The sequence below is a fragment of the Crocuta crocuta genome, unplaced genomic scaffold (assembly GCF_008692635.1).
Source record: "Crocuta crocuta isolate KB4526 unplaced genomic scaffold, BGI_CrCroc_1.0 scaffold127, whole genome shotgun sequence".
NCBI classification, from domain to species: Eukaryota; Metazoa; Chordata; class Mammalia; order Carnivora; family Hyaenidae; genus Crocuta; species Crocuta crocuta.
This window is the reverse complement of record NW_027532008.1, coordinates 11,048,846-11,073,941: the sequence shown is the minus strand read 5'-3', so window position 1 is coordinate 11,073,941 and position 25,096 is coordinate 11,048,846. Positions and strand designations below refer to the sequence as shown.

General features: G+C 49.2%; 1 protein-coding gene across 2 annotated transcripts in view; it reads right to left on the bottom strand.

Moving 5' to 3' along the window:
• Positions 1 to 329: 329 nt before the first annotated feature.
• Positions 330 to 25,096, bottom strand: part of SPATA21 (spermatogenesis associated 21) — a 32,874-nt gene continuing 8,107 nt past the window's right edge. The window contains exons 5-14 of one of the 2 annotated variants that reach the window (XM_077775910.1): positions 22,290 to 22,585; positions 21,847 to 21,913; positions 20,722 to 21,176; positions 20,011 to 20,099; positions 17,294 to 17,431; positions 15,232 to 15,303; positions 14,995 to 15,112; positions 2,046 to 2,221; positions 1,064 to 1,241; positions 330 to 510 (exon numbers count right to left, since the gene is read on the bottom strand). In XM_077775910.1, coding sequence (XP_077632036.1) covers positions 453 to 510; positions 1,064 to 1,241; positions 2,046 to 2,221; positions 14,995 to 15,112; positions 15,232 to 15,303; positions 17,294 to 17,431; positions 20,011 to 20,099; positions 20,722 to 21,176; positions 21,847 to 21,913; positions 22,290 to 22,585 — 1,647 coding nt within the window. In that variant the 3' untranslated portion in view covers positions 330 to 452. The remainder of the gene's footprint in view (positions 511 to 1,063; positions 1,242 to 2,045; positions 2,222 to 14,994; positions 15,113 to 15,231; positions 15,304 to 17,293; positions 17,432 to 20,010; positions 20,100 to 20,721; positions 21,177 to 21,846; positions 21,914 to 22,289; positions 22,586 to 25,096) is intronic. The other variant, XM_077775911.1, reaches the window with a different exon arrangement.

Sequence of the window (25,096 nt, the reverse complement as noted above, 5' to 3'; positions counted from 1 at the left end):
GGTCCAGAATCTTCCCCAGGTCCTTCCCTTAGATTCACCACTCCTCTCGAGCAAGTGGGGAGAGATGCTTCCTGTCCTTGTGGGGATCCTAGTCCAAGGGGGAGAGACTCCTCTGCGGAGAGTCCCAGCTCCGTGCTTCGAGAGTACGTAGGAGGTCAAAGACTTTGCCCCCTGGGTTCCTTCAGCAGGAGCCCTAACCCCGGGCAGGGTTCTGACATGTGTCTCAGGTCAGGGTTTCCCAAGCCTGCGGGAGGCCAGGGCCCTGCACGCCAAGAGCCGCGTGGAAGGTTGAAAGCCTGGGGGTCTTCGTAGGCACCAGACACAGAAGCTGAGGTTTTCGGTGTTTATTGGCTTACCAGGCCACAAAAGCGAGATCCGGCAGCGGTACCTGCCTGATGACCTGTCCATCTGCAGGCCTTGAACGGCAGCCGCCAGAGTCAGGACTCCAGAAGTCAGTGGGTTCGAGCTGGCACAGAGCTGAGCCACTTTCGGCTCTCAGAGCTGTGTTCCCTAAGGAGAGAGGTGAGAAGGGCAGGAGGAACTGAGCCATCCCCACGTGTCCCAGGGGAGACGAGCCTTCCCTGGGAACCGCTGGAGCCAAGCAGTCAGGCTCCGGGGCCTCATTGCAAGTCCAGACTTCATTTACCCCCGGAGTGCCTGGAAGGGCACTGGCAGGGGAAGCTTCCCCCACACAGCACAGAAGTGCTGCTGCTACAGCACCGAGCACAGGAGTCAGCCTCGGGCAAAGGACTTGAGAGCCTAAACCCCGTCCCTGTATGGGAAAGGCAGGCGGTGCCAGCCTAAGAGAAAGACGGTTTGTGCCACTGAGTCTAGGCACAGGAAGGCCCAGGTGCTGTGACTTGGGCACAATCGATGTGGCTCACAGCCCCTCAACGAAGGTCACTTGCTTACTGCTTCCATCCTTTCCCCCTCTGCCTCCCTGGAGCAGCAGTATCCCAGGTACCATCTCTTGGAAGGCTGGGTCCCCCTTGGGTTTGGCCAGGGACTCATAAAGGAGGAGGTGGATGGGCCTGGGCTGGAAACCTGCCTTCCGGACACCCACCTGCTTCCTTGAAATCCTGACTGCAAGAAAAGGCCACGGGTGTCGGGGCCCAGGCTGGTGGGGGTACCCTGGTCTGGCAGGTAGTGGCTGCCCTGCTTCCGTCGGACCATCTTCTTGTCCAGCCGTGGATAGAGCGGGACACAGGGCGCCTGGCCATAGGGGCTCTGCAGATTGGCAGCTGCCAAGGGAGGAGGAGGGGGGAGTGCTTCAGAGCACGCCCAGCCGAAATGCCAGCTTTGCCACATAACGAGCTGGGTGGGTTTGGGAAAATGGCTTAACCTCTCTGAGCCTCTGTGTAAGCTGGAGGTGGTAGCGGCAGCCACCTCCCTGAGCTGATTAAAGGGATGACCCATGCGGAGCCCTGCTAAGTTCTGAGCACAGTGTGAGGGCTGGCTAATGACAGCTTGCACAGGAGGACGTGTCTTTTGCGATGGGTCCTGGCGGTCTGGCCGGTACACCAGACAGACTCTGGAAAGCTCCTGGCCCGTCGCTTGGCACACAGTAAGAATCTAATCAGTGGTGCCTGCTGTCACAGGGCGGCAGCCTTGCCCAGTGGAAAGAGCACAGGTTTTGGAAACAGACCTGGATAAAAACTGCCCTTTCTGACACGTGCTAGTTGTGGGGCCTTGGGCAAGTTGAGTGTCACTATTCTCTTCCTTAAAGTGGGGTAAACGCGTGATGGCGTGGGTTAAATTCTAGCACATGTACAAAGCCCTCAGCCTGGAGAGTGACCCCAGTGGGTGTTCATTAAATGGTGACCTGAGATCGCTAATCACCCTCCGTTCTCGGCCGCAGCTCTTGGGACCAACGTGTGCTCAGGGTTAAGGCCCAGGGGACGAGCGCAGAGGGTCCCTGTCAGAGCTGGGGGTAGAGGACTGATTTGCAGCCCCATGACTACAGCTCACAGTTCGGGCCAGTGTGGAAAACCGTGTCGGGAGCCCAGGGCGAGGGGCCGAGAACTCACCAGGCCCGGGGCCCTCACCGTAGTTCTGCTGTTTCAGCCGGCTCAGGATCCTGAGGACCCTTCGTTCCGGGACTTCCAAGCTGTCTGGCTGCTGGGGGGTGTAGGGAAGCTTCTTCCGGGCCCGCAGCTGGCCTATGGCCGACTCCATCTCCCGGGCCTTACAGGTGCCTTCCTTCAGCTTCTTCTGGTAATAGCTGGGGAGGCCGCATCCACCCAGCTCAGCCTGGTGGCATTTCGTTCGCCCTCCTCCCCACTCGCTCCTTCTGAGCCCCTGTCCTGTGTGGCCAGCTCTGGAGCAGGGACACAAGCCCAGGATTTGGGAGACCTGGGTTTTAGTCCCCTGCTCTGCCATTCACTTCCCGTGACTGTGGGGAAGTCCCTGCCTTGCTTTGGGCTCCAGTCACCCCTAAAGGGAAATGGTTATCTCTACCCTGTCACTGCAAGTCACTTGACTTCTCTGGGCTTCAGGTGTCCCCTGGGTAAAACGGATCCGTTTTCACGTTCTAGGATTAAATAACAAGGCCCATCAGGTACTCAAGTGAATCAGGCCACAGAAGGAGCTTTGGTAAACGTGACTATGATTTCTCTTGCGGATATTTTTGCTTAGCTGTACGAGTGCTCTGGGAGGCAGCTGTGCTCATCAAGTTTGAGTTTTGTTTTCTTGACTCATTGCTACTTGCCCGCCCCCTAGACTGCAGCGCCGTTCATTCATTCAGGAAATATTCGGTGGGTGCTTACTGCGTGCCAGCTGCCCATCTAAGTGCTTGGGGAAAGCAGTGCAGGAGGCCTCCATGTAGGTCCCTGCCTCCTAGTCTCTCAGCCCCTCTCTCGCTCCAGCCACTGCCGCAGGGGCCACTTCCACACGGACTTTGAGCAGCTTGGCGCAGGGGCAGTCTGACATGGCCTCACCCCAGAAGCCCCTTGAGCTTCTCTGACACAGAAGCGTCCCGGAAGTCCAGGGGAATTAAATCACTGTGGGCTCTACTCTTGACCAAAGGAGCTAGCAGCTGAGGGACATGGGTTTCTTTTTGTTCTCCTGACAGAAGGCTGAGCCACCGTTCAGTCTCCTCAGAAGCTCCTGGCTGGTGGTTGACTCAGTGACACATACTTGCACTGGCTCCTTTGTTCACATTTCTTCTGTCCCTCCTCCCCGGATTCACTTTCTAAAATCGGCCACCTAGGCACACAGCTAGTGGGAGAGTCAGACCGTGAACAAGTAAATACAGCACCATGTCAGTAGTGATGAGGGGCTGTTTTTGCTCGCAGTGCTCAGTACAAGCCTTAGAGGTGGTGATGTTTGAGCAGAATGAGGGGAGGGAGCGAGTCAGATGGATATCTCTGGAGAAACAGTCTTTCAAGCAGAGAGAATGGCATGTGGGAAGGTCATGAGGTGAGAAGTAGCTCAGTGAGCTCTGGGAATGGTGGGGGGGGGAGGTGAGAGGGGCTAGAGCCTGCTCTGTGGGAAAGAGGGGGAGACGTGGGCAGTAAGATGGCACGGCCAGACCACCCAGGACTTTGAGGCAGTGGTGAGGGGTGGGCATGCTACCCGGTGTTGGGATATGCTAAGGCTTAAGCTGCTGGTTCCGCTAGGGCCTCTGCTGATCTCTGGAGCCTGGAATTTGGGGTTTGAAGGAGCTTCACACACAGAACAGAACATGAATACCAGAGCCCTCACGTGAAAGTTGGATCTGGACCCCTGTGTAAAACCAGGATCTGAAAAGGCAACGTGTTGAGTAAAAAGATGAACTAGAAAATCACTAAACCCCACAGGGGCCTAAAGGATCTGAGCAAAGTGTGTGCAACTTTCCTAGTCACAATTTTAGAGGAAATTGCTTGCTCTCCACTTCTTTCCCTTTTCCAAGGACTTGAATGAAGATGTGTTGCTGGTAAATTGGTTTAGGACTGACCTAGGGAATGGTGGAACAGTAAGTTAGAAAGAAGCTATACGTTGGGTGCTGGGCAGCCTTGTCTTCCTGCCTGCTTCTCCTGGACTGTCAATATAAGAGAGAAATAAACTATCTTGTTTGAACTATGGTGCATTGGGGTCTATTCCTGAACTAATATGCCAGTCTGCAATTCTATACCCAGCTAAACTGTTCAGTACATGTGACTATAAATACTTTTGCAGACACATAAAATCTCAAAAATTCCCATCCCATGCATTCTTTTTCAAGAAGCTACTGGAGCACATACTCTTCCAAAATAAGGGCATAAACCAAAAGAAAAGGAATATATACATACAGAAAATAGGCAATCCAATGCAGAAGAGAAGCAAAGGTAAAGGAAGATGGTGAAGGGAGACCGCACATTCGTAGTGCAACTGCCATAAAGGACAAGTTTAGGCTAGATCACGATAGCTTGAAAGAATAGGACCCCTTCAAAGGCCGGCATTACTGCACCAGTTGTTGAATCACCACCTTTCTAACTGCAAAAAAGCTACTAGAGAAACATCTCCCATTATTTTTGTTGTTGTTGTTTATTTGTTTTGAGAGATGCAGAGAGTGCAAGAGAGCATGAGTGGGACAGGGGGAGAGAGAGAGAGACAGAGACAGAGACAGAGACAGAGAGAGAATCCCAAGCAGGCTCTGTGCTGTCAGTGCAGAGCCCGGCGCAGTGCTCAAACCCACAAACTGAGATGATCTGAGCCAAAGTCAGATGCTTAACCCACTGAGCCACCCAGATGCCCCTCCCATTATTTTTTAATCAAACCAAGAAAGATGAAGCAAACCAAGAAAAAGTAAGACAGTAATCAAACAGAATCCTGATCAGAGGAAAGGAAGAATACCTAGGATGACCTCAGACTCCCAAGATGATGGCCCTGCCAGAGGCCTAAAAAGAATCCAAAAATAAGAAGAATGGCGTTATTTAGAACATACCTTCAAGAAAAAGAAACTCTAAGAAGGCACAGGAATTATTAATGAGTACCGAAAACAAACAAAAAATCAAGGCAACTGTCAACTTCAGGAACTAAAAAGACAAGGAAATGAAATCATAGTATAATAAAATACTCAGCTATGAAAAATTGTGTAACCATAATAATATCCCCCCCCCAATTATTTAGTCAAAAATGTATTAGAATGGGTAGAGGAGAGCTGAGGAGATAGTTGTATCAGAGTGCCAAATCCATACATTAATAGGAAGTCAATAGATCTAAGTCTAAAATTCACTAATCAAAATATTGTAGTACTTGCATATTATTTAGAAGTAAGGAGAGTCAAAAAGTATTTGCCTTGATAAGGGAGATTTCAGCGGGTGGGAAGCATGGTGAGGAGAGGTGTGGGGTGCTGCAAATGTTTATTAAGCTTTTTGGAATATTTGGCTTTTTAAACAATGTACACATTAAGTTTTTAAGAATTAAAGGATAAAGTTCTGTCAGTTGAATACTAACCAAAGGAAGTTGCTTTAGCCATATTAATATTTTAAAAACTAGGCCTTAAGATAAAAGAAAACATCACTAGGGACACAAATGATAACCGTAGAATGGTAAAATGTTCGGTTCATCAGGAAATACAAAAATCTAAACATGAAATATAAAGTAAAACCTGATAGAACTACAAGAAGTAGACAATGTCATTATCACCGAAGTGGATAATAGATGCTCAGCTCTGCCAGTGTAGCACCAAGGAATCCATAGACTATATGTCGATGAATGGGTGTGGCTGTGCTCGGATAAAAGTTTAACTATAAAATCAGAGTGAGCTGTATGTGGCCTGCAGTCCCTAATTTGCCGACCTCTGTCAACTATAGATCTTCCCTAAAACTAAAATCCACAGGAGGAAGCGTTTGGAAGTTGAGTCTTCCACATTAGAAGGTTCAGGTAACACCTAGGCTTTTCAGAAATATGCGGTAACAGGGGCGCCTGGGTGGCTCAGTCGGTTAAGCGCTCGACTTCGGCTCAGGTCATGATCTCACAGTTCGTGGGTTCGAGCCCCGCATCGGGCTCTGTGTTGACAGCTCAGAGCCTAGAGCCTGCTTCGGATTCTGTGTCTCCCTCTCTCTCTGACCCTCCCCTGTTCACCCTGTCTCTCTCTCTCTCTCTCTCTCTCACTCAGAAATAAATAAAACATTGAAAAAAAAATATGCAGTAACAAAGTAAAAAGCAAAGGCAACATAAAATCAGTGATCAGCCAGTAATTGAATTTCCTGCAAGAACAAAAAAATGAACGCTCATCAAGGGAAGAGTCTGGTCTCTAAATAAAACAGAATCCAGGCTCTAAACCATGTCATCTGAAATGTCCAGGACACAAGACAAAGTTATCAGACATGCAAAGAAACAGGAAAATGTGGTCCATAGCACGGCCCATAAAAATAAACTCGTGGAAGGCAACCTTGAGGTAGCCCAGATGTTGGATTTAGTAGGCAGTGGCTTTAAAGGAGCCATTAAAAATACATTGAAATAGGGGCGCCTGGGTGGCTCAGTCAGTTAAGCATCCAACTTCGGCTCAGGTCATGATCTCACAGATTGTGGGTTCGAGCCCCGTGTTGGGCTCTGTTCTGACAGCCAGCTCAGAGCCTGGAGCCTGTTGCAGATTCTGTGACTCCCTCTCTCTCTGACCCTCCCCTGCTCACGCTGTCTCTCTCCCTCTCTCAGAAATAAATAAAACATTAAAAAATTTTTTAAATAAATAAAAATAAAAATATGTTGAAATAATTGAAGGAAAAATGTGATCTTAATGACTAGAGAAACAGAAACTACAGACCTGAAGCAAATGGAAATTCTAGAACCGAAAGGTACAATAACTGAAGTGAAAAAGTCACCGAATGGGGCTTCCTAGGAGATTGGAGATAGCAGAAAACAGAATTAGTAAACTTGGAGACAGATCAATAGGAATCATCCAATCTGAAGAAGAGGGGGAAAAAATGAAGAGAAATGAACAGAATTATGTTTCTGGCCATAACAAAACAGCTGGCACTGAACTTGTCCTCCTGCCATAAATAACTAGATACATGAACGAAGTATGAAACTTGTCAGATATTAAACAAGAGGCAGCACAAGACTATAATCCCTGAGAGAAGAGAAACCAATGAGGCGATCTCTATAGAACTTTGCCTGGAGGTACTTTCTGGACTGCGGTGCAGGAAGTGGTATCCCAAGTAGAACAGTAGATTCACGAAGTAAGCGGACAGACATTGTAGTTAGGGACGATGGACACCACTGGGATTAGTGTATCAGAATATCTTTTGTTTTTAATTTTTAATGTTTATTTTATTTCTGAGGGGACAGAGAGAGAGACAGAGCATGAGCAGGGGAGGGGCAGAGAGAGGGGGAGACACAGAATCTGAAACAGGCTCCAGGCTCCAAGCTGTCAGCACAGAGCCCAACACGGGGCTCGAACTCACTAACTGTGAGATCATGACCTGAGCCGAAGTTGCACACTTAACTGACTGAGCCCCCCAGGCGCCCCAGTGCATCAGAATATCAGAGAGCAGAGCCACGCAAAGAGAGACTTGCAGAAACACACGTGGGACACTCAAGTCTTTGGTTGCATACTGAACAGCACACACATAGTGTGAAATTTTATGAACCCAGACAAAGAAGAAAAAACAGGAGTGAGAGGTTATGTAGGACCAAAAGACACGTGAGTTTCAAACAGCCAGAGCAGAAAGACTTTGTTGAACACCAGTGGGATTAGTAGGGACCCATCTTAGATGGGTCGTTTTTCAGTAGTTGGGACTAAATCAGCCCCAGAGCAGAGACTATTCTCCATCTTCCATTACAAAGCTTTAAAACCTTGAAAGAGAGGGCGCCTGGCTGGCTCAGTCAGCATAGCATGTGACTCTTGATCTCAGTGTTGTGGGTTTGAGCCCATATTGGGGGTAGAGTTATAAAATAAAGTAAAATAAAATAAAATAAAAATTAGAATAGAATAAAATAAAAAATAAAATAAATTAAATAAAACATAAAATAGGGGCGCCTGGGTGGCTCAGTCGGTTAAGCGTCTGACTTCAGCACAGGTCATGATCTCACGATTCATGAGTTCGAGCCCCGCGTTGGGCTCTGTGCTGACAGCCAGCTCAGAGCCTGGAGCCTGTTTCAGATTCTGTGTCTCCCTCTCTCTCTGACCCTCCTCTGCTCACACTGTCTCTCTCTCTCTCTCTCTCTCTCAGAAATAAATAAAACATTAAAAAATAAAATAAAATAAAACCTTGAAATGAAGATTATCCTCAGTAACTCAACAATCTGCCCTACCCCCCAGTTCAACACTTTAAAGAACAAAATCCAGGGGTGCCTGGATGGCTCAATTGGTTAAGTGCCCGACTCTTGCTTTTGGCTCAAGTCATGATTTTATGGTTTGTGAGTTTGAGTCCTGCATTGGGCTCTGCGCTGACTGTGCGGAGCCCGCTTGGGATCCTCCCTCTCATTCTCATTCTCTTTCTGCCCATCCCCTGTGCACTCTCTCTCTCTCTCTCTCTCTCTCCCCCTCTCTTTCTCGAAATAAATAAATAAATAAAAAAGATTAAAATCCAGACATTCAATAAAGGAAGTGCCACAGTATCCGGCAGCATCCAACTAAAATGAGCAGACATGAGAAGAAGTAGGAAAATGACCAATAAAAAAAGAAAAAGCAGTTTATATAAGCAGACCCAGAAAAAACAAAGATGATGGATTTGCTGAAGAGGACCTTAAATGAACTATCATAAACATGATCAAGGATTTTAAGGAAATATGAACATGAGAGAAATAAAACCATGGAATAGAACTAAACGAAATATCGAAACGTGAAAAATGCAAGAGCTGAAATGAAAAATTCATTGGATGAGCTTAAGAGCAGATTAGACACAGCAAAAGAAACTATCGGCTTGAACGCTTAGCAATAGAAAGTATGCGAAGCGAAGCACACAGAGAAAATTCTCAGTGAAATGACTAGAGTCTTAGAGTAACCTAGGAAACTATTTCTCTTAATGTTTTTTTATTTACTTAATTTGAGAGAGAGAGAGAAAATCCTAAGCAGGCTCCGCACTGTCTGCACAAAGCCCAACGTGGGGCTCAATCCTATGACCCTGAGATCATGACCTGCGCTGAAATCAAGAGTTGGACACTCAACTGACTGAGCCACCCAGGTGCCCCAAGAAGTGCTATGGAATTGGGTCCCAGAAGGAGAGGAGGAGAAGGCATATAAAAATAACATTTAAAAATATCTATACCAAAAAATTTTTGGTAAATACTATAAACTATAAATCCAGGAAGCTCAACAAGCCCCGTGTGGGATGAACACAAACTGAACTGATGTAGTCTCAGGACGGAGAGAATGAGCCAGTGAAATATGCGACAGTGCTCTTACATTTGTCCTTGTTATAATCAGGTTTTCTCCCCCTTTTACAGATATCTTACTTTACAACTTCTAATTCGAATTTCTCCTCATAGCCACTAACGAAGCTTTTTAATATATGAGATTTAGGGGGAGGGGGAGGGGAGGNNNNGGGGGGGAGGGGAGGAGTAAATTTAAAAGAAAGTCTCAGGGTGGGGAGTTCAGGGCGAGCCACTGCAAAACAGGCCAGTTTGGCACATGGTTATTTTAGTTAAAAGCACTTGAGAAACAGCAGATGCAATAAGCACATTCAGATCTTTTTTCTCTTTTCTTTTTTTTTTTCTCTTTTCTTTTTTAATTTTAATGTTTATTTTTGAGAGAGAGAGACAGATAGACAGACAACACAAGCTGGGGACGGGCAGGAAGAGTGGAAGACCCAGAATCTGAAGCAGGCACCAGGTTGTGAGCTGTCAGCACAGAGCCCGACGTGGGGCTCGAACTCCCGAACCCTGACATGACCTGAGCTGAAGTTGGATGCTCAACCGACTGAGCCACCCAGGTGCCCCCTTTTCTTCTCTTTCTAAAAGCAGGTGATAAAATTCCCACGTGAAAGGAGCTTTCCTTGTACCAGGAGGAAGAAACATTCTTATCACAAGAGAGGGGAGCCTTGACGAAGAGAATTCCGTAACAGAGCTTGTTAAAAGAACTCTTCCTTTGGTCTGTCCATATAATTTTGTTACTTTCCCACAGTCACTAGTCTCTGTTCAACCTGGTATATAAATACTCAGGCTGAGTCATTTCTTTTCTTTGGCCTTCATTTTTCCCATGAGGCGCCCATGCACATGTAAATAAGATTCGTACGCTTTTCTCTTGTTTATCTTTTTTTTAAGTTTTATTTATTTAAGTAATTTCTACACCCAACATGGGGCTCAAACTCCTGATCCCAAGATCAAGAGTCACATGCTTTTCCGACTGAGCCAGCTAGACTCCCCTCCTGTTCATCTATCTTATGTCAGTCCTAGTTGGAAACTCTTAAGACAGTAATAGAAGGAGCGCCTGGGCAGCTTAGTCGGTTGAGTGTCCATCGTCAGCTCAGGTCACGATCTCACGGTTCAGTTTGTGGGATCAGCCCTGCATCAGGCTCCACACTGTTGATGTGGAGTCGGCCTGAAACTTTCTTTCAAGAAACCTTTTCTTTCAAGAAAAAGTTGGGGTGCCTGGGTGGCTCAGTCGGTTAGGTGGCCGACTTCAGCTCAGGTCATGATCTCGCGGTTCGTGGGTTCGAGCCCCGCGTCGGGCTCTGTGCTGACTGCCAGCTCAGAGCCTGGAGCCTATTTTGGATTCTGTGTCTCCCTCTCTCTCTGACCCTCCCCTTCTCACACTGTCTCTCTCTCTCTCTCTCTCTCTCTCTCAGAAATAAAAAACTTAAAAAAAGAGAAAAAGTTAGAATTTGGGGAAACCTAAATCCATTAATATGGGCACATGCATGTTCTTACACAAAATAGTTTATTTATAGCAGTGAAAATGAATGAACTATAGCCACACACAATACTTCTAATACTTAAAGACTCCTCTGTGTTAGTGGTGATATTAATTCGTGTATGTCATATATGTACTGATTGTAATATATTATCAACATTTGGAAGATACATACTATTTTCCAAATGACCAGTGCATGTTAGGGAAACATTCATAGGAGAAGAACCATTCAGACGGTAAGAGGGAACAATACACTCTTTTATTTAAAAGAGTACAGCAGCGCCTGGCTGGCTCAGTTGGTAGAGTGAGTGGCTCTTGATCTCAGGATCATGAGTTCGAGCCCCACATTGCATGTAAAGATTGCTTAAATAAATAAACTTAAATAATATAAAATAAAATAGTACAAAAAATTCCTTGGTAAGGTTTCAGATTCCACATCACAATCACATAAGACCCTACTGCTTGTCAAGTCTGGTGTCGTATCAAAAAAAATCCACAGGATATGTGGACATTAAATGAAAAGGCTATTAAAATACTCCCTCTTATAGTTACACATCTGTGTAGGCCAGAGTTCTTCGTTATAGTTCAACCAAAGCAACATTGCAGGGGCACCTGGGTGGTTCAGTAGATTAAGCATCAGACTCTGGCTCAGGTCATGATCTGATGTTCATAAGTTCGAGCCGTGCATTGGGCCCACTTTGGATTCTTGGTCCTCCCCTGCTCGCTCTCTCTTTCTTAAAAATAAATATACATTTTTGGGGCGCCTGGGTGGCTCAGTCAGTTAAGCGTCCGACTTCAGCTCAGGTCATGATCTCACGGTTCGTGGGTTTGAGCCCCACGTTGGGCTCTGTGCTGACAGCTCAGAGCCTGGAGCCTGCTTTAGATTCTGTGTCTCCCTCTCTCTCTGTCCCTCCCCTACTCATGTTGTCTCTCTCTCTCTCTCTCTCTCTCTCAGAAATAAAATATTAAATAAATAAATAAATAAATATACATTTTTAAAAAGCAATAGATTACAATATATTGAATGAAGAGCAGACAGGAGAACCCAGCTGTCTTCTTTTATGCCAGACTCTGAAGAGATATGCAATACTGTATAACAATGCCATTCTTCCCATTAACTTTTTTTTTGGTGGAAAATCTAGTTTTCATTAATTTTTTTTAAATTTTAAGTAAGTTCCACACCAAACATGGGGGTTGAACTCACAACCCTGAGAAAAAGAGTCAAATGCCCTATCGACTGAGCAGCCAGATGCCCCTAAACTGTTTTTTTTATTTTAACATGTAATGGGGGTAGTATTGTTAAATAAGTTAATAAGTACTTAAAAGTGTTTTCTCAGTTTTAAGTTCAAATATAGAAAATATCGACAGAGGGGTTCCTTGGTGTCTTCAATCATTTTTAAGAGTGTAAAGGGGTGTTGACTGAAAAGTTTGGAAACCAGTGCTCTGGAAAAACTCTTGCCCACGTGTCCCAGGAGATACACAAAAGAATATTCGCACTGTTTCTACCAGAGCTGGAAACTGAACCTAGTCCTAATGCCAATCAGCAGAACGAATACGTATATTGTGATATAGTCTTACATAAGAATATGTAGCAGTGAAAATAATAAATGATCAGAGAGCCTGGGTGGCTCAGTCAGTTGAGCATCTGACTTTAGCTCAGGTCATGATCTCATGGTTCCAGAGTTCAAGCCCTGCACTGGGCTGGCTGCTGTCAGCATAAAGCCTGCTTCAGATCCTCTGTCTCCCTCTCTCCTTACCCCTCTCCCGCTCAAGCTCTCTCTCTCAAACAGGAATAAATATTAAAAGAAAATGATGAACGATCAATACACAAGGACATGGATGTATCACAAGGAGATAACGTTGAGAAGAAGAAACAAGTAACGATGACTTACTACAATAAGTCTCCTCATATAAAGTTCAAAAATATGAAAAGCTAAACAATAAAGGATTCAGGACCACAAACAAATGTGAGTAAGATCAGAAAGCGCCACTACATACCTACCAGAAGAAAGACCAACTACCAAATTTATCCAAGGTGTGGAGCAACTGGAAACCTCATATTGTTGGTGGGGTCATAAGTTGGTAACAGCCACTTGGAAAAGGGTGTGGTGATTTCCCAGAAGCAAAGTACACCCACTTGCAATTCCCTTCTGCAGACTCACCCAAGAGAAACAAAAATATGTGTCCACAAAAAGACTTGTACAAAAATGGTACTGACAGCTTTGTTCATTATAACCCCACTCTGGAAGCAGCTCAGAAATCCATCTGTATGGGGCGCCTGGGTGGCTCAGTCGGTTAAGCGTCCGACTTTGGCTCAGGTCATGGATCTTGTGGTTTGCAGTTTCGAGCTCCACGTCAGACTCTGTGCTGACAGCCTGGAGCCTGCTTCGGATTCTGTGTTTCCCTCTCTCTCTGTCCCTCCCCTGCTTGTGCTGTGTGTGTGTGTGTGTCTCTCTCTCTCAAAAATAAATAAAAACATAAAAAAGTATTTTAAAAAGGGGGCTCCTGGGTGGCTCAGTCAGTTAAGCATCCTGATATCACAGCTCATGAGCTTATGCCCCATGTCACGCTCTGTGCTGACAGCCTGGAGCCTACTTTGGATTCTGTGTCTCTGTCTCTCTCTGCCCCTCCCCTGCTTACGCTCTGTCTCTCTCTCCCACTCTCTCTCTCTCTTTCTCTCTCAAAAATAAACATTTAAAAATAAATTGATAAATAAAATAAGATAAAATAAAATAAAATAATAAAATAAAATAAAATAAAATTAAATTAAATTAAAAATCTGTAAAAGAATGGATGAACCAACTGTGGTAGACTCATGAGTGGAACATAGTCAGCAATAAAAAAGGGTGAACACTGACACTCACAGCGACATGGACGAATCGCAAAAACATTGTGCTGAGTTCAAGACGCCGACCCTAAGACTGCGCACTGTACGTTTCCATTGACGTGAAGCTGCCTACAGGCAAAACCAATCTGTGATGGAAAACAAGCCGGGAGAGTGATTGCCCGAGCAGGGCTGGGTTCAGAGCCCGACTGGGAAGGATCATGAGGGCACTTTCTAGGGTGATGGTAAAGTTCTATATCGATCTTTAGTTATTGATATGTTGCTGAAGCATTGAGAGGGAAATGACCCTAATTTATTTTGAAATGAATAAAACACCAGTATGGATTGATGCCTAGAGGGCTGAGTAGACAAAAGATAAAATAAGCGTGGCAGATTGGCAATGGTGAAATCTCCACGTATGTCCATCCGTATATTAAACGTTCCCGGTGACGTTCTCTCAAATGGCTGTATACTTGAAAATTTCAATAAACAAAGGAAAAACGCAAGCAGTGAAAATGTAAGAATAGAAAGCAAGGGAATAACGATGAGTTCTTGTTTGGGGAGACAGTGCTTTGTGATTAGGGCAGAGCCCACAGGGCTTTGCGGTTATTGGATATGATCTATTTTTAAACTGGGGAGATGGACACGTGGGAATTTGTTCTGTTGCTTTTAAAATTACACATTTATGCTCTTCAGAGTTATATATACACAGCAGAGGATTTACGGATGCCGGGGGATAAAGACCTTCTGTCGTTGGGGTTGCTAAGCAGGAACGGCCTGCCGTCACCCACTCTCCTGTGGCCCCATGTGGGCAAGCCCTGGTCTCAGTGACAGGGACAAGCTCTGTGAGATACACAGAGACACTTCTGGGGCATTCTGTCACCGTGCTTTGCTGTTGGCCCTTGAGTGTTGATGTTCCTTACGTATTGTATGTACCTTCCTTAGATGAGCCACTACCCACCCGCCAGCCCAGTCTGGAAACATGCGGAGGCTTCCATCTCTACTGCTCTCTGGCCCCAGGCAGCCTCCATCACATTCCTTTTCTGGGACTGCTGCACTGATACAGCAAGGAAGAATTCCTCTTGCTGCTGAGGTTCTTAAGCCAGGAAAGTGTGAGTATGGGGCTGCTAGTTGCCGTCCTTCCTACTGTGAGAAGAACCTCGCTGAACTTGGAGCCACCGTACAGGGATGCATAGGAGGGATAAAGCCTCAATGGTATCATCCGGTCTCCTAGATCCAGCCATTCCTGAGACACGATCCGTTAGGTGAACTGATATAGTCCCCTTTTGCTTAAGCCAGTTTTATTTGGGTGTCTTTCACTTGCAACTAAGAATCCTAACTATCAGCAGCCAAAATACTAGGTGCCATCTCTGTGTCTGCAGCCCTCCAGCGCCCCACCGCCAGCCCCACTCACTTGGTGATCTCCTCTAAGGCTGCCTCGGGTAAGGCCAGCATCTCCACCAGCAGGGACAGGATCTCAAAGAGCAGAGTGTGGGGGTTTTGGGGAGCTGTGTTCGTCAGGGCGTTCTGTTCTGGGGACATGGGATCATGTGCGCCATCACCGTCTGGTAGTTTTGGATGCTCACCCTCCACCAGCCACCCAGGCCCCCCTCCCCGAAGCTCTCACTGCTCTGGGCTTATCCCTGCTCACCCATAGAGGAGAAGAAGCGCTTGGTGTCTGTCATCACAGCCAAGAAGTCCTTGAAGCCCACACGACCATCTCCTGTGGAGCCAGAGGTAAAACAGTGGGCAGGGGCTTCCAGAGCAGGTCCCCGCATTGCAGCCCAGGCAGGGTCATTAGCATTGACTCCGTGGGTTTGATGATAAAACACACAGACGACACATTTGAACATATATATACCATATGTTCAATGCATGTATCTGTGGTGCAGAGTGGAAAGTAGAAGGCGAAAGTTAAAACCTCCTGGGTTGGGAGCTCCTAGAACTTGCGACCTAGAGGCAGCAGCCTGGGTGGGTCACCGCATGACAACTATGTACCCACAAGATTCCTACCTTGGCCTTCAAGGCCCTGCAGGACCTGCCTCTTCCCTGTCTCCAGCCTCACCTGGTGCCAAGCGCCTCCAGCACCAGCCTGTTCTTCCACGGGGGGGCCACGTTCCCCGCTCTGGGCCTTTGCACGTGCTGCTTCCTCTTCCTGAATCCTCTCTACCCCGCTCCAACTCTTTCACTTAGTAAACATCCTACGTGTGCTTCTGCCTGACTGCGCCTTCCCTGGGGAAGTCAGGTCTGACCAAGTCAGCTGCCCCATTAACCACTGTCATAAAACCCCTGTACTTCAACCGCATACTTGTAAAATCTGGAAGGTAATGGAGGGACTAGAAGGCAGGGACTGGGTCTGTTTTGTTCTGCACTGTATCCTCAGGGCTTAAGACAGGCAGGTCTCGGGGACACCTGGCTGGCTCAGTTGGAGGAATGAGCGACTCAGTCCCAAGGTTGTGAGTTCAAGCTCCATGTTGGGTGTAGAGACTACTTAAATAAACAAAACTTGAAAAAAGACAGGTAGGTCTTAGCAGATGTTCTCTGAACCACTAGATAAATGAATGAATGGTGAATCATGAATCCTGAAAACCACCCTCTGGAGGTGCTTAATACTCTTATCCCCACGTCACAGATAAAGCCTGAGGCCCAGAGGATAGAAAGCACTTGCCAGAGAATCACATAGGGGCCGAGCCAGGGTCAATTCCTGGCTTGTGTGTGTGGATTCGCCCTTGTGCGGTGATGGGGGAAGCCTAGTAGGCCAGGTAGAGGGGCCAGGACCCCAGGACCCCACAGCTTCACTGCTCCCCATGTCGTGCATCTAGCCAATCAAACCGCGTGAGATCCCCCTCACCCCCTTTGTCTAGGTTATTTCTACCACCAGGAATGCCCTTCTTCCTTTTCTCCCCACCTAATCCCCATCTAATCTTTCACAATCTGGCTCAGGCATCACCTCTTCCAGGAAGCCTTCCTTCCTGATCCCTTCCTCCAAGCCACCATAAGTGCTGCTGCCTTTGATGACTCCTAGGTCTGTGTCCCTGTCTAGGTGAGCACCTCAAGGGCAGGTCTCATGCGTCTTACACACCTCTTTATTCTCAGTGTCCAGCACAGGAATGGACACACAGTGAGCATTTAATAAACATTTGGCAGATGAGTAATACTAGCAGCTAATGTCTCCTGGGCACGTTCTGGGCACCAGACACTGTGCTCAATGCTTTGCCTGGATTATCTCATTTGCTTTTGAGTGGCCTGGTGAGACGGATACTATCAGCCCCATTTTACAGAAACAGGCTTGGTGAACTTCAGTGACCTGTCCAAGGTCACACAGCTGGTCAAATGAGCGACCGAGTCACAGAAGAATGTCCTATGAAGCACACACGAGGGCTTAAAAGGGAGGAATCTCAGAAATCACCCACGTCCTGGGGTCAGAAGGTAGGTCATGGTCATCTCTGGGTCCCCAGAATCTGGCACGGAGTAGGTGCTCAAAAGAGCATTAACTTTGGGGGCCAGGACCAGCTACATCATTTGTGGGCCCCGGTGCAAAATGAAAGTGCAGGATGGGGCCCCTCACTCAAAACTTAACGAAAAATTTCCAGACTGCCACCGCAGAGTGTTAGACCGCGTGCAGGGCCCTTTAAGCATGGAGCCCTGTGTGACTGAAGGTCCCACATGGCTGGCCCTGCCTGGGACTGAGAGTGACGCCTGCCCCCACTCACCATCGATGTCAGCACTCGTCAGGGCGTCGTCTACCTGAGCCGGTGTCAGGGAGATACCCACGAGCAGCAGAATGTTCTCCAGGCTCTGGGCGTCCACCTCGCCGTGGCCATTGAAGATCTCAAAGTAGCTGCGGAAGGCTGTGGCGGGCAGCGGATGCACGTGAGGAGGCGACATTCCTTTTTCCCACCATTCATCCCACCTCTTCCAACCACCCTCCTGCCCCGCATCCTTTAACACTGCAGCTGGGTGGGGACAAAGGTCACCAAAAGAGCAACAGTGGAAGGCGCAGGCCCACTAACCTCTCTACTCTCAATTACAAGGTCAGCCCAAGGTTTCAGCTGGGGCGCCAAATGCGAGGCTCCATAGCGATCTTCATTTTGTCCCAGGAGGGCACCCACCGTTGAGAGCACCCCTGCTATGTGCCAGGCTCTGCTCTAGGCACAGAGCCATGTTCTCGGATTCAATTCTTACGACAGCCTCCTAAGAGTGGAACGCATGTTCCTTTTGTAACGATAGGGAAACTGAGGCTTAGAGAGTAGGTGACTGGCAGGTCTTTCTGACTCTGACTTTGGTGCTCTGTGGTCAATTATCTGCATGGGCGTGGCTTCTAGGATAGTTGTGTGGACCAGAGCAGAGGGCTGGAAGGTTACTGAGAAAATTCCAGACAGTGCCAAGTGATCCCAAAGCCGTGGCCTGGTCATAACGTGAGGGTGCCTGGCTTCTCAGCCCGCAGCAAAGTGCAGGTGGAATCAACATAGTGGCTCTGCTAGTTAATAAGCCGAGCTGCCGTTAGGGGCTAAACTGCATCCCACCGAAATCCTTCTGTGGCTGCCTCAGTCCCCACTAGCTTAGCATGTGACTGTATTACAGACAGGGCCTTTAAAGAGGTGGTTAAAGGGGCGCCTGGGTGGCTTAGTCGGTTAAGCGTCCGACTTTCGCTTAGGTCATGATCTCGCGGTTCGTGGGTTCGAGCCCCGCGTCGGGCTCTGTGCTGACTGCCGGCTCAGAGCCTGGAGCCTGTTTCAAAGTCTGTGACTCCCTCTCTCTCTGACCCTCCCCTGCTCGCACTGTCTCTCTCTCTCTCTCCTAGAAATAAATAAAACATTAAAAAAATTTAAAAAAAAAATAAAGAGGTGGTTAAATTAAATTTAAAAAATATATTTTTGGGGGGCCCCTGGGTGGCTGAGTCGGTTGAGCTTCTGGCTTCGGCTCGGGTCATGATCTCACTGCTCTTGGGTTCGAGCCCCGCGTCGGGCTCTGTGCTGACAGCTCAGAGCCTGGAGCCTGCTTCGGATTCTGTGTCTCCCTCTCTCTCTGTCCCTCCCCTGCTCACGCTGTCTCTCTCTCTCTCTCTCTCTCAAAAATAAATAAACATTAAAATTTTTAAAAAATGTTTTTACTTTAATGTTTATTTTTGAGAGACAGACAGACAGAATACAGGAGGGGGAGGGGCAGAAAACCAGGGAGACCCAAGATCTAAAGCAGGCTCCAGGCTCTGTGCTGTTAGCACAGAGCTCAACATGGGGCTCAGACCCATGAAATGTGAGATCATGACCTGAGCCAAAGTCGGACGCCTAACCGACTGAGCCACTCAGGTGCCTCTGGAGGTGGTTAAGTTAAAATGTGACAGTAGCATGGGTCCTGATCCAATCTGACCAGTGTCCTTACAAGGAAAGGAAATGTGGACACACAAGAGACACCGGGGATGCGTGTGCACAGAGGGAAGACCGAGTGAGGACGCAAGGAGAAGGCGGCCGCTGCAAACCAAGGACAGAGGCCTCAGAGGAAACCAGATCTGCCAACACCTTGATCTTGGACTTCTAACCTTGAGAACTGTGAGCAACTAAATGCTCAGCCACACAGTTTGTGCCACTATAGCCCCAGCAGATTATATAATTGCCATGGGCAAGTCGCTGTACTTCTCTGAGCTTCGACAGAGCAGTGCCTCTTCTGAGAGCGGTTGTGTAACTCAGTGCCTGGCACATAATAGACTCTGAAGTCTGGCACCCAGAACAGACCCCAGGAAGGGGTCATGGGGGCCCAGAGAGCACACTCAGGGAAGCTAGAAGGGGCCACGGCGGCTGACGGAGAGGGTCACAGACGGGGGAGGAGTGAAGCGTGGAGGGTGGACAGACATGCGCTCTCCTGGGGCTGGGGCGGGGGCCGGTGGTGTGGCAGGGCTGCAGGCAGCCTGCGCAGCACATGGAGGCAGCACTCGCCCCTCCCCCTTGCAGGCAAGTGGGGTCTCGAGGCCCGGCCCCAAGAACGATGGAGACAAAGGGCACAGTGCCTTCCCCGGGGTCGGGGCTCAGAACCTTAACATTTTTTTTGGAAGGGGTGGGATGTGGTGAGAAATGGGACTTGTCCAGGGCAAGCAGTCTTGTTAAATGGTGAGGGAGGGTCCAGGGCAGATGGGGGGCCTGGAGCCCCGCCCCCACCCAGGCTGCCTCCAGAGGACAGCAGAGTGGGCTGCGGCTGGGGGGGCTGGGGGGCGGGGGAGGCCGAAATGCCTCGAAAACCTAAACAGCTTTGCAGGACTTGCTGCACGTGCTCAGAGGCGTGGCTCTGAAGCCGGAAGAGGACCCCGAGGGGGAGGCCCAGCGGGAGCTCGGACTGCCCCGGCCAGCTGCCCCCCCGCACTGCCCCCCTAGCCGTCCCCGCGGGGCCCACGGCCAGGGGGCCGAGGGGGGAGCTTCCGGGGCAGGCCTGCCCTCACCTTCCTCCTGCTTCAGGGTGAGGTGCTCCTCGGACCTCTCCTCCCAGTTCTGATACAGCTTGAGGAGGCCGCGTTCCTCCAGCTCCTGCCTGCAGAGGACGGACGGGCTCGGCCTCACGTCCAGCCGCACCCCCTTGCCCGGGGCCACCCCCAGAAGCAGGAAGGCGGGGCAGGGGAGGCCACGGGAAGCACACCGCGGGGAGGCGTGGCGAAGTCAGGAGAGTCTCAGAGTGACCAGGTGAGGAGGCCGCAGGGGTGAGGGGACATGGGGGAAGGGACCCACCGTGGGAGGATTAGAAAGAGAAAAGCTGTCAGAAATGGGGAAAAAAGGGGGCGCCTGGGTGGCTCAGTCGGTTAAGCGTCCGACTTCGGCTCAGGTCATGATCTCTCGGTTCGTGGGTTCGAGCCCCGCGTCAGGCGTGCTTACAGCTCAGAGCCCGGAGCCTGCTTCAGATTCTGTGACTCCCTCTCCCTCTGACCCTCCCCTGCTCACGCTGTCTCTGTCTCTCAGAAACAAATAAAACATTAAAAAAAAAAAAAGAAATGGGGAAAAAAGACCTAGATGTGGGAGGAGGGAGGGGGCCGGAAGTGCGGAGAAAAGGAGCGAGGACACACGGGCAGGAGGAACAGGTGCAGTGACAGGGACAGGCGTCTGCAAGAGAGGGGCCGGGGACACGGGGACACGGGCTGTGACCTTGGGGTGGCTCCTACCGTGCCTTGGTGCTGCTCAGGCTCCTCTCTCCGCTCAGGTGCAGGAGTTCTGCCCTTCTCCAGCCCGCGTCCAGCGTGGGGGCCGGCAGGGCAGCCACAGGCGCCGGGACCGGGGCTCCCCCGGGGGTGGGGCCTCCCCCGGGGGCCGGCGACCGGGCCCAGGGTGGGGCCATCGCCGCGGGGGCCGACGCCGGGGTCTGAGGCAGGGTCAGAAGCAGGCCTGGGACTGAGGTGGGCACGGGGGTCAGGGTCCTGGGGGACTTCCGGTTTGGCAGGGCCCGGGCCTTGGCCGCCGCCCTCCGATGCGTGGCCTCCTCCTCCTCCACCTCCAGCAGGCACTTCATGAAGCCTCGTCGGAGGTTCCCGAGGTTCTGGGCCCCTGCGGCCACCGTGGGCTCCTGAGGCTGCTTCTGCACAGGGCCCAGGTCCCTCCTCTCTGCAGGGTCCCTCGCCTCCTGGGGACGGGACACGGGAGGGGGTCCGGGAGGCCTCCAGCCAGCCAGACTGTCCCACAGAGCTTCTCCTGCCACTGCTTCTCCAGGGCAGCAGGACCTCGCCTGCGTCTTTTATCCATCACTGCCCAGCGACGACGCGTGCTGGGCGCCTAAGAAGTGCCCACTCATTCCTGCGGCCAGTCCAGCCACCGCCTGCACGTGTCTCTCCAGTACAAAGATGGGCCGTCCCCAGCCCACCTCCAGCCACCGGGCCAAGCTGTGCCTACGTCTGCCTGGCCCTTTCTCCCAAATGAGATGCAGCTCTTGCCACACACCCTGTCCCTAAAGCATCAGCTCTACTTTGTCCGTCAGCATAAACATGCAACATTATCTTCCTTCTAAAAAAAAAACTCTCCCCCTGACAAAGCCCTCCAGCTACCAGCCCAGGGCTCTGCTCCTCTTCCCAAGCTCCAGAGTACAAGGGCATCCTATGAACACCGCCCCCCCGCCCCACCCAAGATGCACATACATGTACACACATGCACACGTGCAAACACACACACATGCGTGCACATCCACGCACACACTCACACTTACACCTTCCCCAGTTGGACTCCAGATATTATCGCGGTCCCTCCTTCCTCTTCTGCCCACCTGTGCCCTCCCCATCCCCCACGCTGGCTCTACTTACTGGTGGAGGAACAGGCCCTGGTGCTGGCTGGGTCTCCGCACCCTCGACCCTAAACAAGGGAGAGACCCTGGGGTGGCAGAGGGGCTCAGCTCATGACTCATCCTTTGTGCTGACCTTCCCTCGGCCCCCAGGACACTCAGGTCCATGGCCCAGCCTGATCCCTGCATCCCTCGGGCCTTCTAATCTCAGAGGAGCCCCTCATTTCCCTCACATCCCCATGTGAGGACAAGGCCCTTGAAGTACAGGTTTGCGGAGCAAAGAATTCTGGTGTTAGAGCTATCATCCAGATGGGGAAACTGAGGCCCTGGAGGCATGACTTGCTTGAGGTCCTACATCAGGTCAGGTGCAGTCAGGACTAGAATTCACCTTGCCTGTAACTTAGCAGAAGCGTGACGTTGTTGGGTCAGGGAGTGGCCGGGGGCTGGCATCACAGGACCACTTACCTTCCTTTGGGTGGGTCGGGTGCCGGCGTGGATGGTGGGAAGGAGTTGGCCGTCTTCTCCTCCAGAGCTGCTGTGGGCATTGGGGGCACTGGCCCCTGAGAACTGTCCTCATGTCCCCACGGGCCAGGCTCTGGTAGAGCCCCCTGTGGCCCGACATGTGGGGTGTCCACCTCCTTGGTGGGCTTGTCTCCCGGTTGCTGCCCACAGCCATCCGAGGTGCAAGAAGCCTTCGCTGGCTGCGCTATGCCTGCCCCATTAGCTGCCTGGTGACCCGGGGGAGGCTGACACTCCGGGCCCTGCCAAGGACAAGGATACCAAAATGAGGAGCCCCATCCTGGCCCCCAGGTGAACCTCCACACTCACCTGGAGACCAGTTATCACAGGCTCACTCTGATCCAGGCACTGCAAACATCCTCATACGGAGCGTTCCCAGCACCCCTAGAAAGCAGCACAGATTCTTGTTTTCAGGGATGAAGACACTGAGGCCTGTAGGAGTCATGGCCTATCCAAAGTCATAGAAGTAGAAGGGGAACCTGGAGGAAGTGAGGCAGTTCCCTTTAAAGGGGAGTGTTCAAAGTATAAGAATCCTGCAAGGCGCTCCCTAAAAAAAGAGTGTTATGTTAACTGATTTCAGGACTCATTATAAAGTGACTTACGATCAAGACAGTGTGGAATCAGAATTAGGACAGACAGATGAATGGAACAAAGAGAGTCCAGAAATGGGCTTACACATGCGTGCTCAACCGGTTTACAACCAAGGTACAAACTCAGTATGGAAAGGAGAGTCTTCAGCAAATGGCGCAGGGGTGGATGGATGGCCGTATGCAAAGAATTGAACCACCATCCAACATGCATGCACGCGCAAGGATTAACTCAAGACGGATCCTAAATGTAAATGTTAAGCCTAAAATTATAAAACTTCTTGAAGAAAATGTAGGAGAACATCTGATGTGACCTTGGGTTAAGCAAGGATGTCTATGAAATAACACCAAAAAACCAAGCCCTAAAGAAAATATTGATAAATTCGGCTTTATCAAAATTCAGAACTTCTGTTCTTTGAAAGTCAGTGTTAAGAGAATGGAAAAGACAAGACGTGGACTGGGGAAAAACATTCGCCAATCACACATCTCAGAAAGGACTTGTATTCAGAATATATAAGAGTTCTCCAAACTCAATCGGAAGAAAACAAACAGCCTGATTTTTTTTAAGGCAGTAAGTGAAAGGAATCCATAAAATGGAAGAAAAAAGTGTATAAATCATATATGTCATAAGAGTTTAGTATCTACCATATATAAAGAACTCCTACAATTCAACAATAAAATGACTAAGGGCACCTGGGTGGCTCCGTCGGTTAAGCGTCCGACTTCAGCTCAGGTCATGATCTCACCGTTCGTGTGTTCAAGCCCCGCGTCGGGCTCTGTGCTGACTGCCGGCTCAGAGCCTGGAGCCGGCTTCAGATTCTGTATCTCCTTCTCTCTCTGACCCTCCCCTGCTCACACTGTCTCTCTCAGAAATAAATAAAACATTAAAAAAATTTTAAAAACCAATAAAATGACTTATCCACTGAAAACAATGGGCAAAGTATTTGAATAGACATTTCTCCCAAGAAGATCTACAGAAGGCCTAGAAGCGCATTTAAAATTGGTCAACATCAGAACTCCCCTATGACCCAGCAATAGCACTGCTAGGAATTTACCCAAGGGATACAGGGGTGCTGATGCACAGGGGCACATGGACCCCAATGTTCATAGCAGCACTCTCAACAATAGCCAAAACGTGGAAAGAGCCTAAGTGTCCATCAACGGACGAATGGATCAAGATGTGGTTTATCTATACGATGGAATACTGCATGGCAATGAGAAACAATGAAATCTGGCCCTGTGTAGCAACATGGATGGACCTTGAGGGTGTTATGCTGAGCGAAATAAGTCAGGCAGAGAAGGACAAATATCGTATGTTTGCACATATAGGAGGGTTGGGAGGAACTTAACGGAGGACCATGGGGAAGAAGAAGGGGGAAATGGTGGGGGAGAGGGAGGGAGGCAAACCATGAGAGACTCTTGAATGCTGAGAACAAACTGAGGACTCATGGGTGTAGGAGGGAGGGGGGGAGATGGGCATGGAGGAGGGCACGTGTGGGGATGAGCACTGGGTGTTCTATGGAAACCAACTTGACAATAAACTATTTGTAAAAATAAAATAAAATAAAAAATAAAACCTGAAAAAAAAATAAAAAGAAATAAAATTGCTCAACATCATTAGTCATTAGGAAAATGTGAAGCAAGGCCACCATGAGCGTCCATGAGGCACCTATCAGAACACTTAAAAAGAAAGACTGGCCCTGCCAAGCTTAGGGTGGGCTGTGGGGCGGCTGGTATTCCAGTCCAGCTGGTGGGGATGTAAAATGCAAACTACTTTGGAGAAAACTTTGGCAGGTTCTTAATAAGCTCAACATATGCCTCCCGTTTGATCCATTCTACTCGTTGCTAGAGCTGAAAGCCCTTGTTCACGTGGACACGAATGTTTGGAGAAGCTTTATTTGTCATAGTCAAAAAGGGAAAACAAACAAAACGTCCATCAGTAGATGAAGGGATAGGGACACGGAGAGACGGGTGTATGATGAAGTATCAGCAACAAAAAGAATGAAGTATTGATACTTCAACAGCATGGTCGAACTTCAACATAACCAGGCCGAGTGAAAGAAGGTGGATGAATGGAATGGATACCATACGCTTCCGTTTATGTAAAATTTGAGGAAATACAAACAAACACATAGAAGACAAAGAAGCAGATGAATGGTTGCCTGG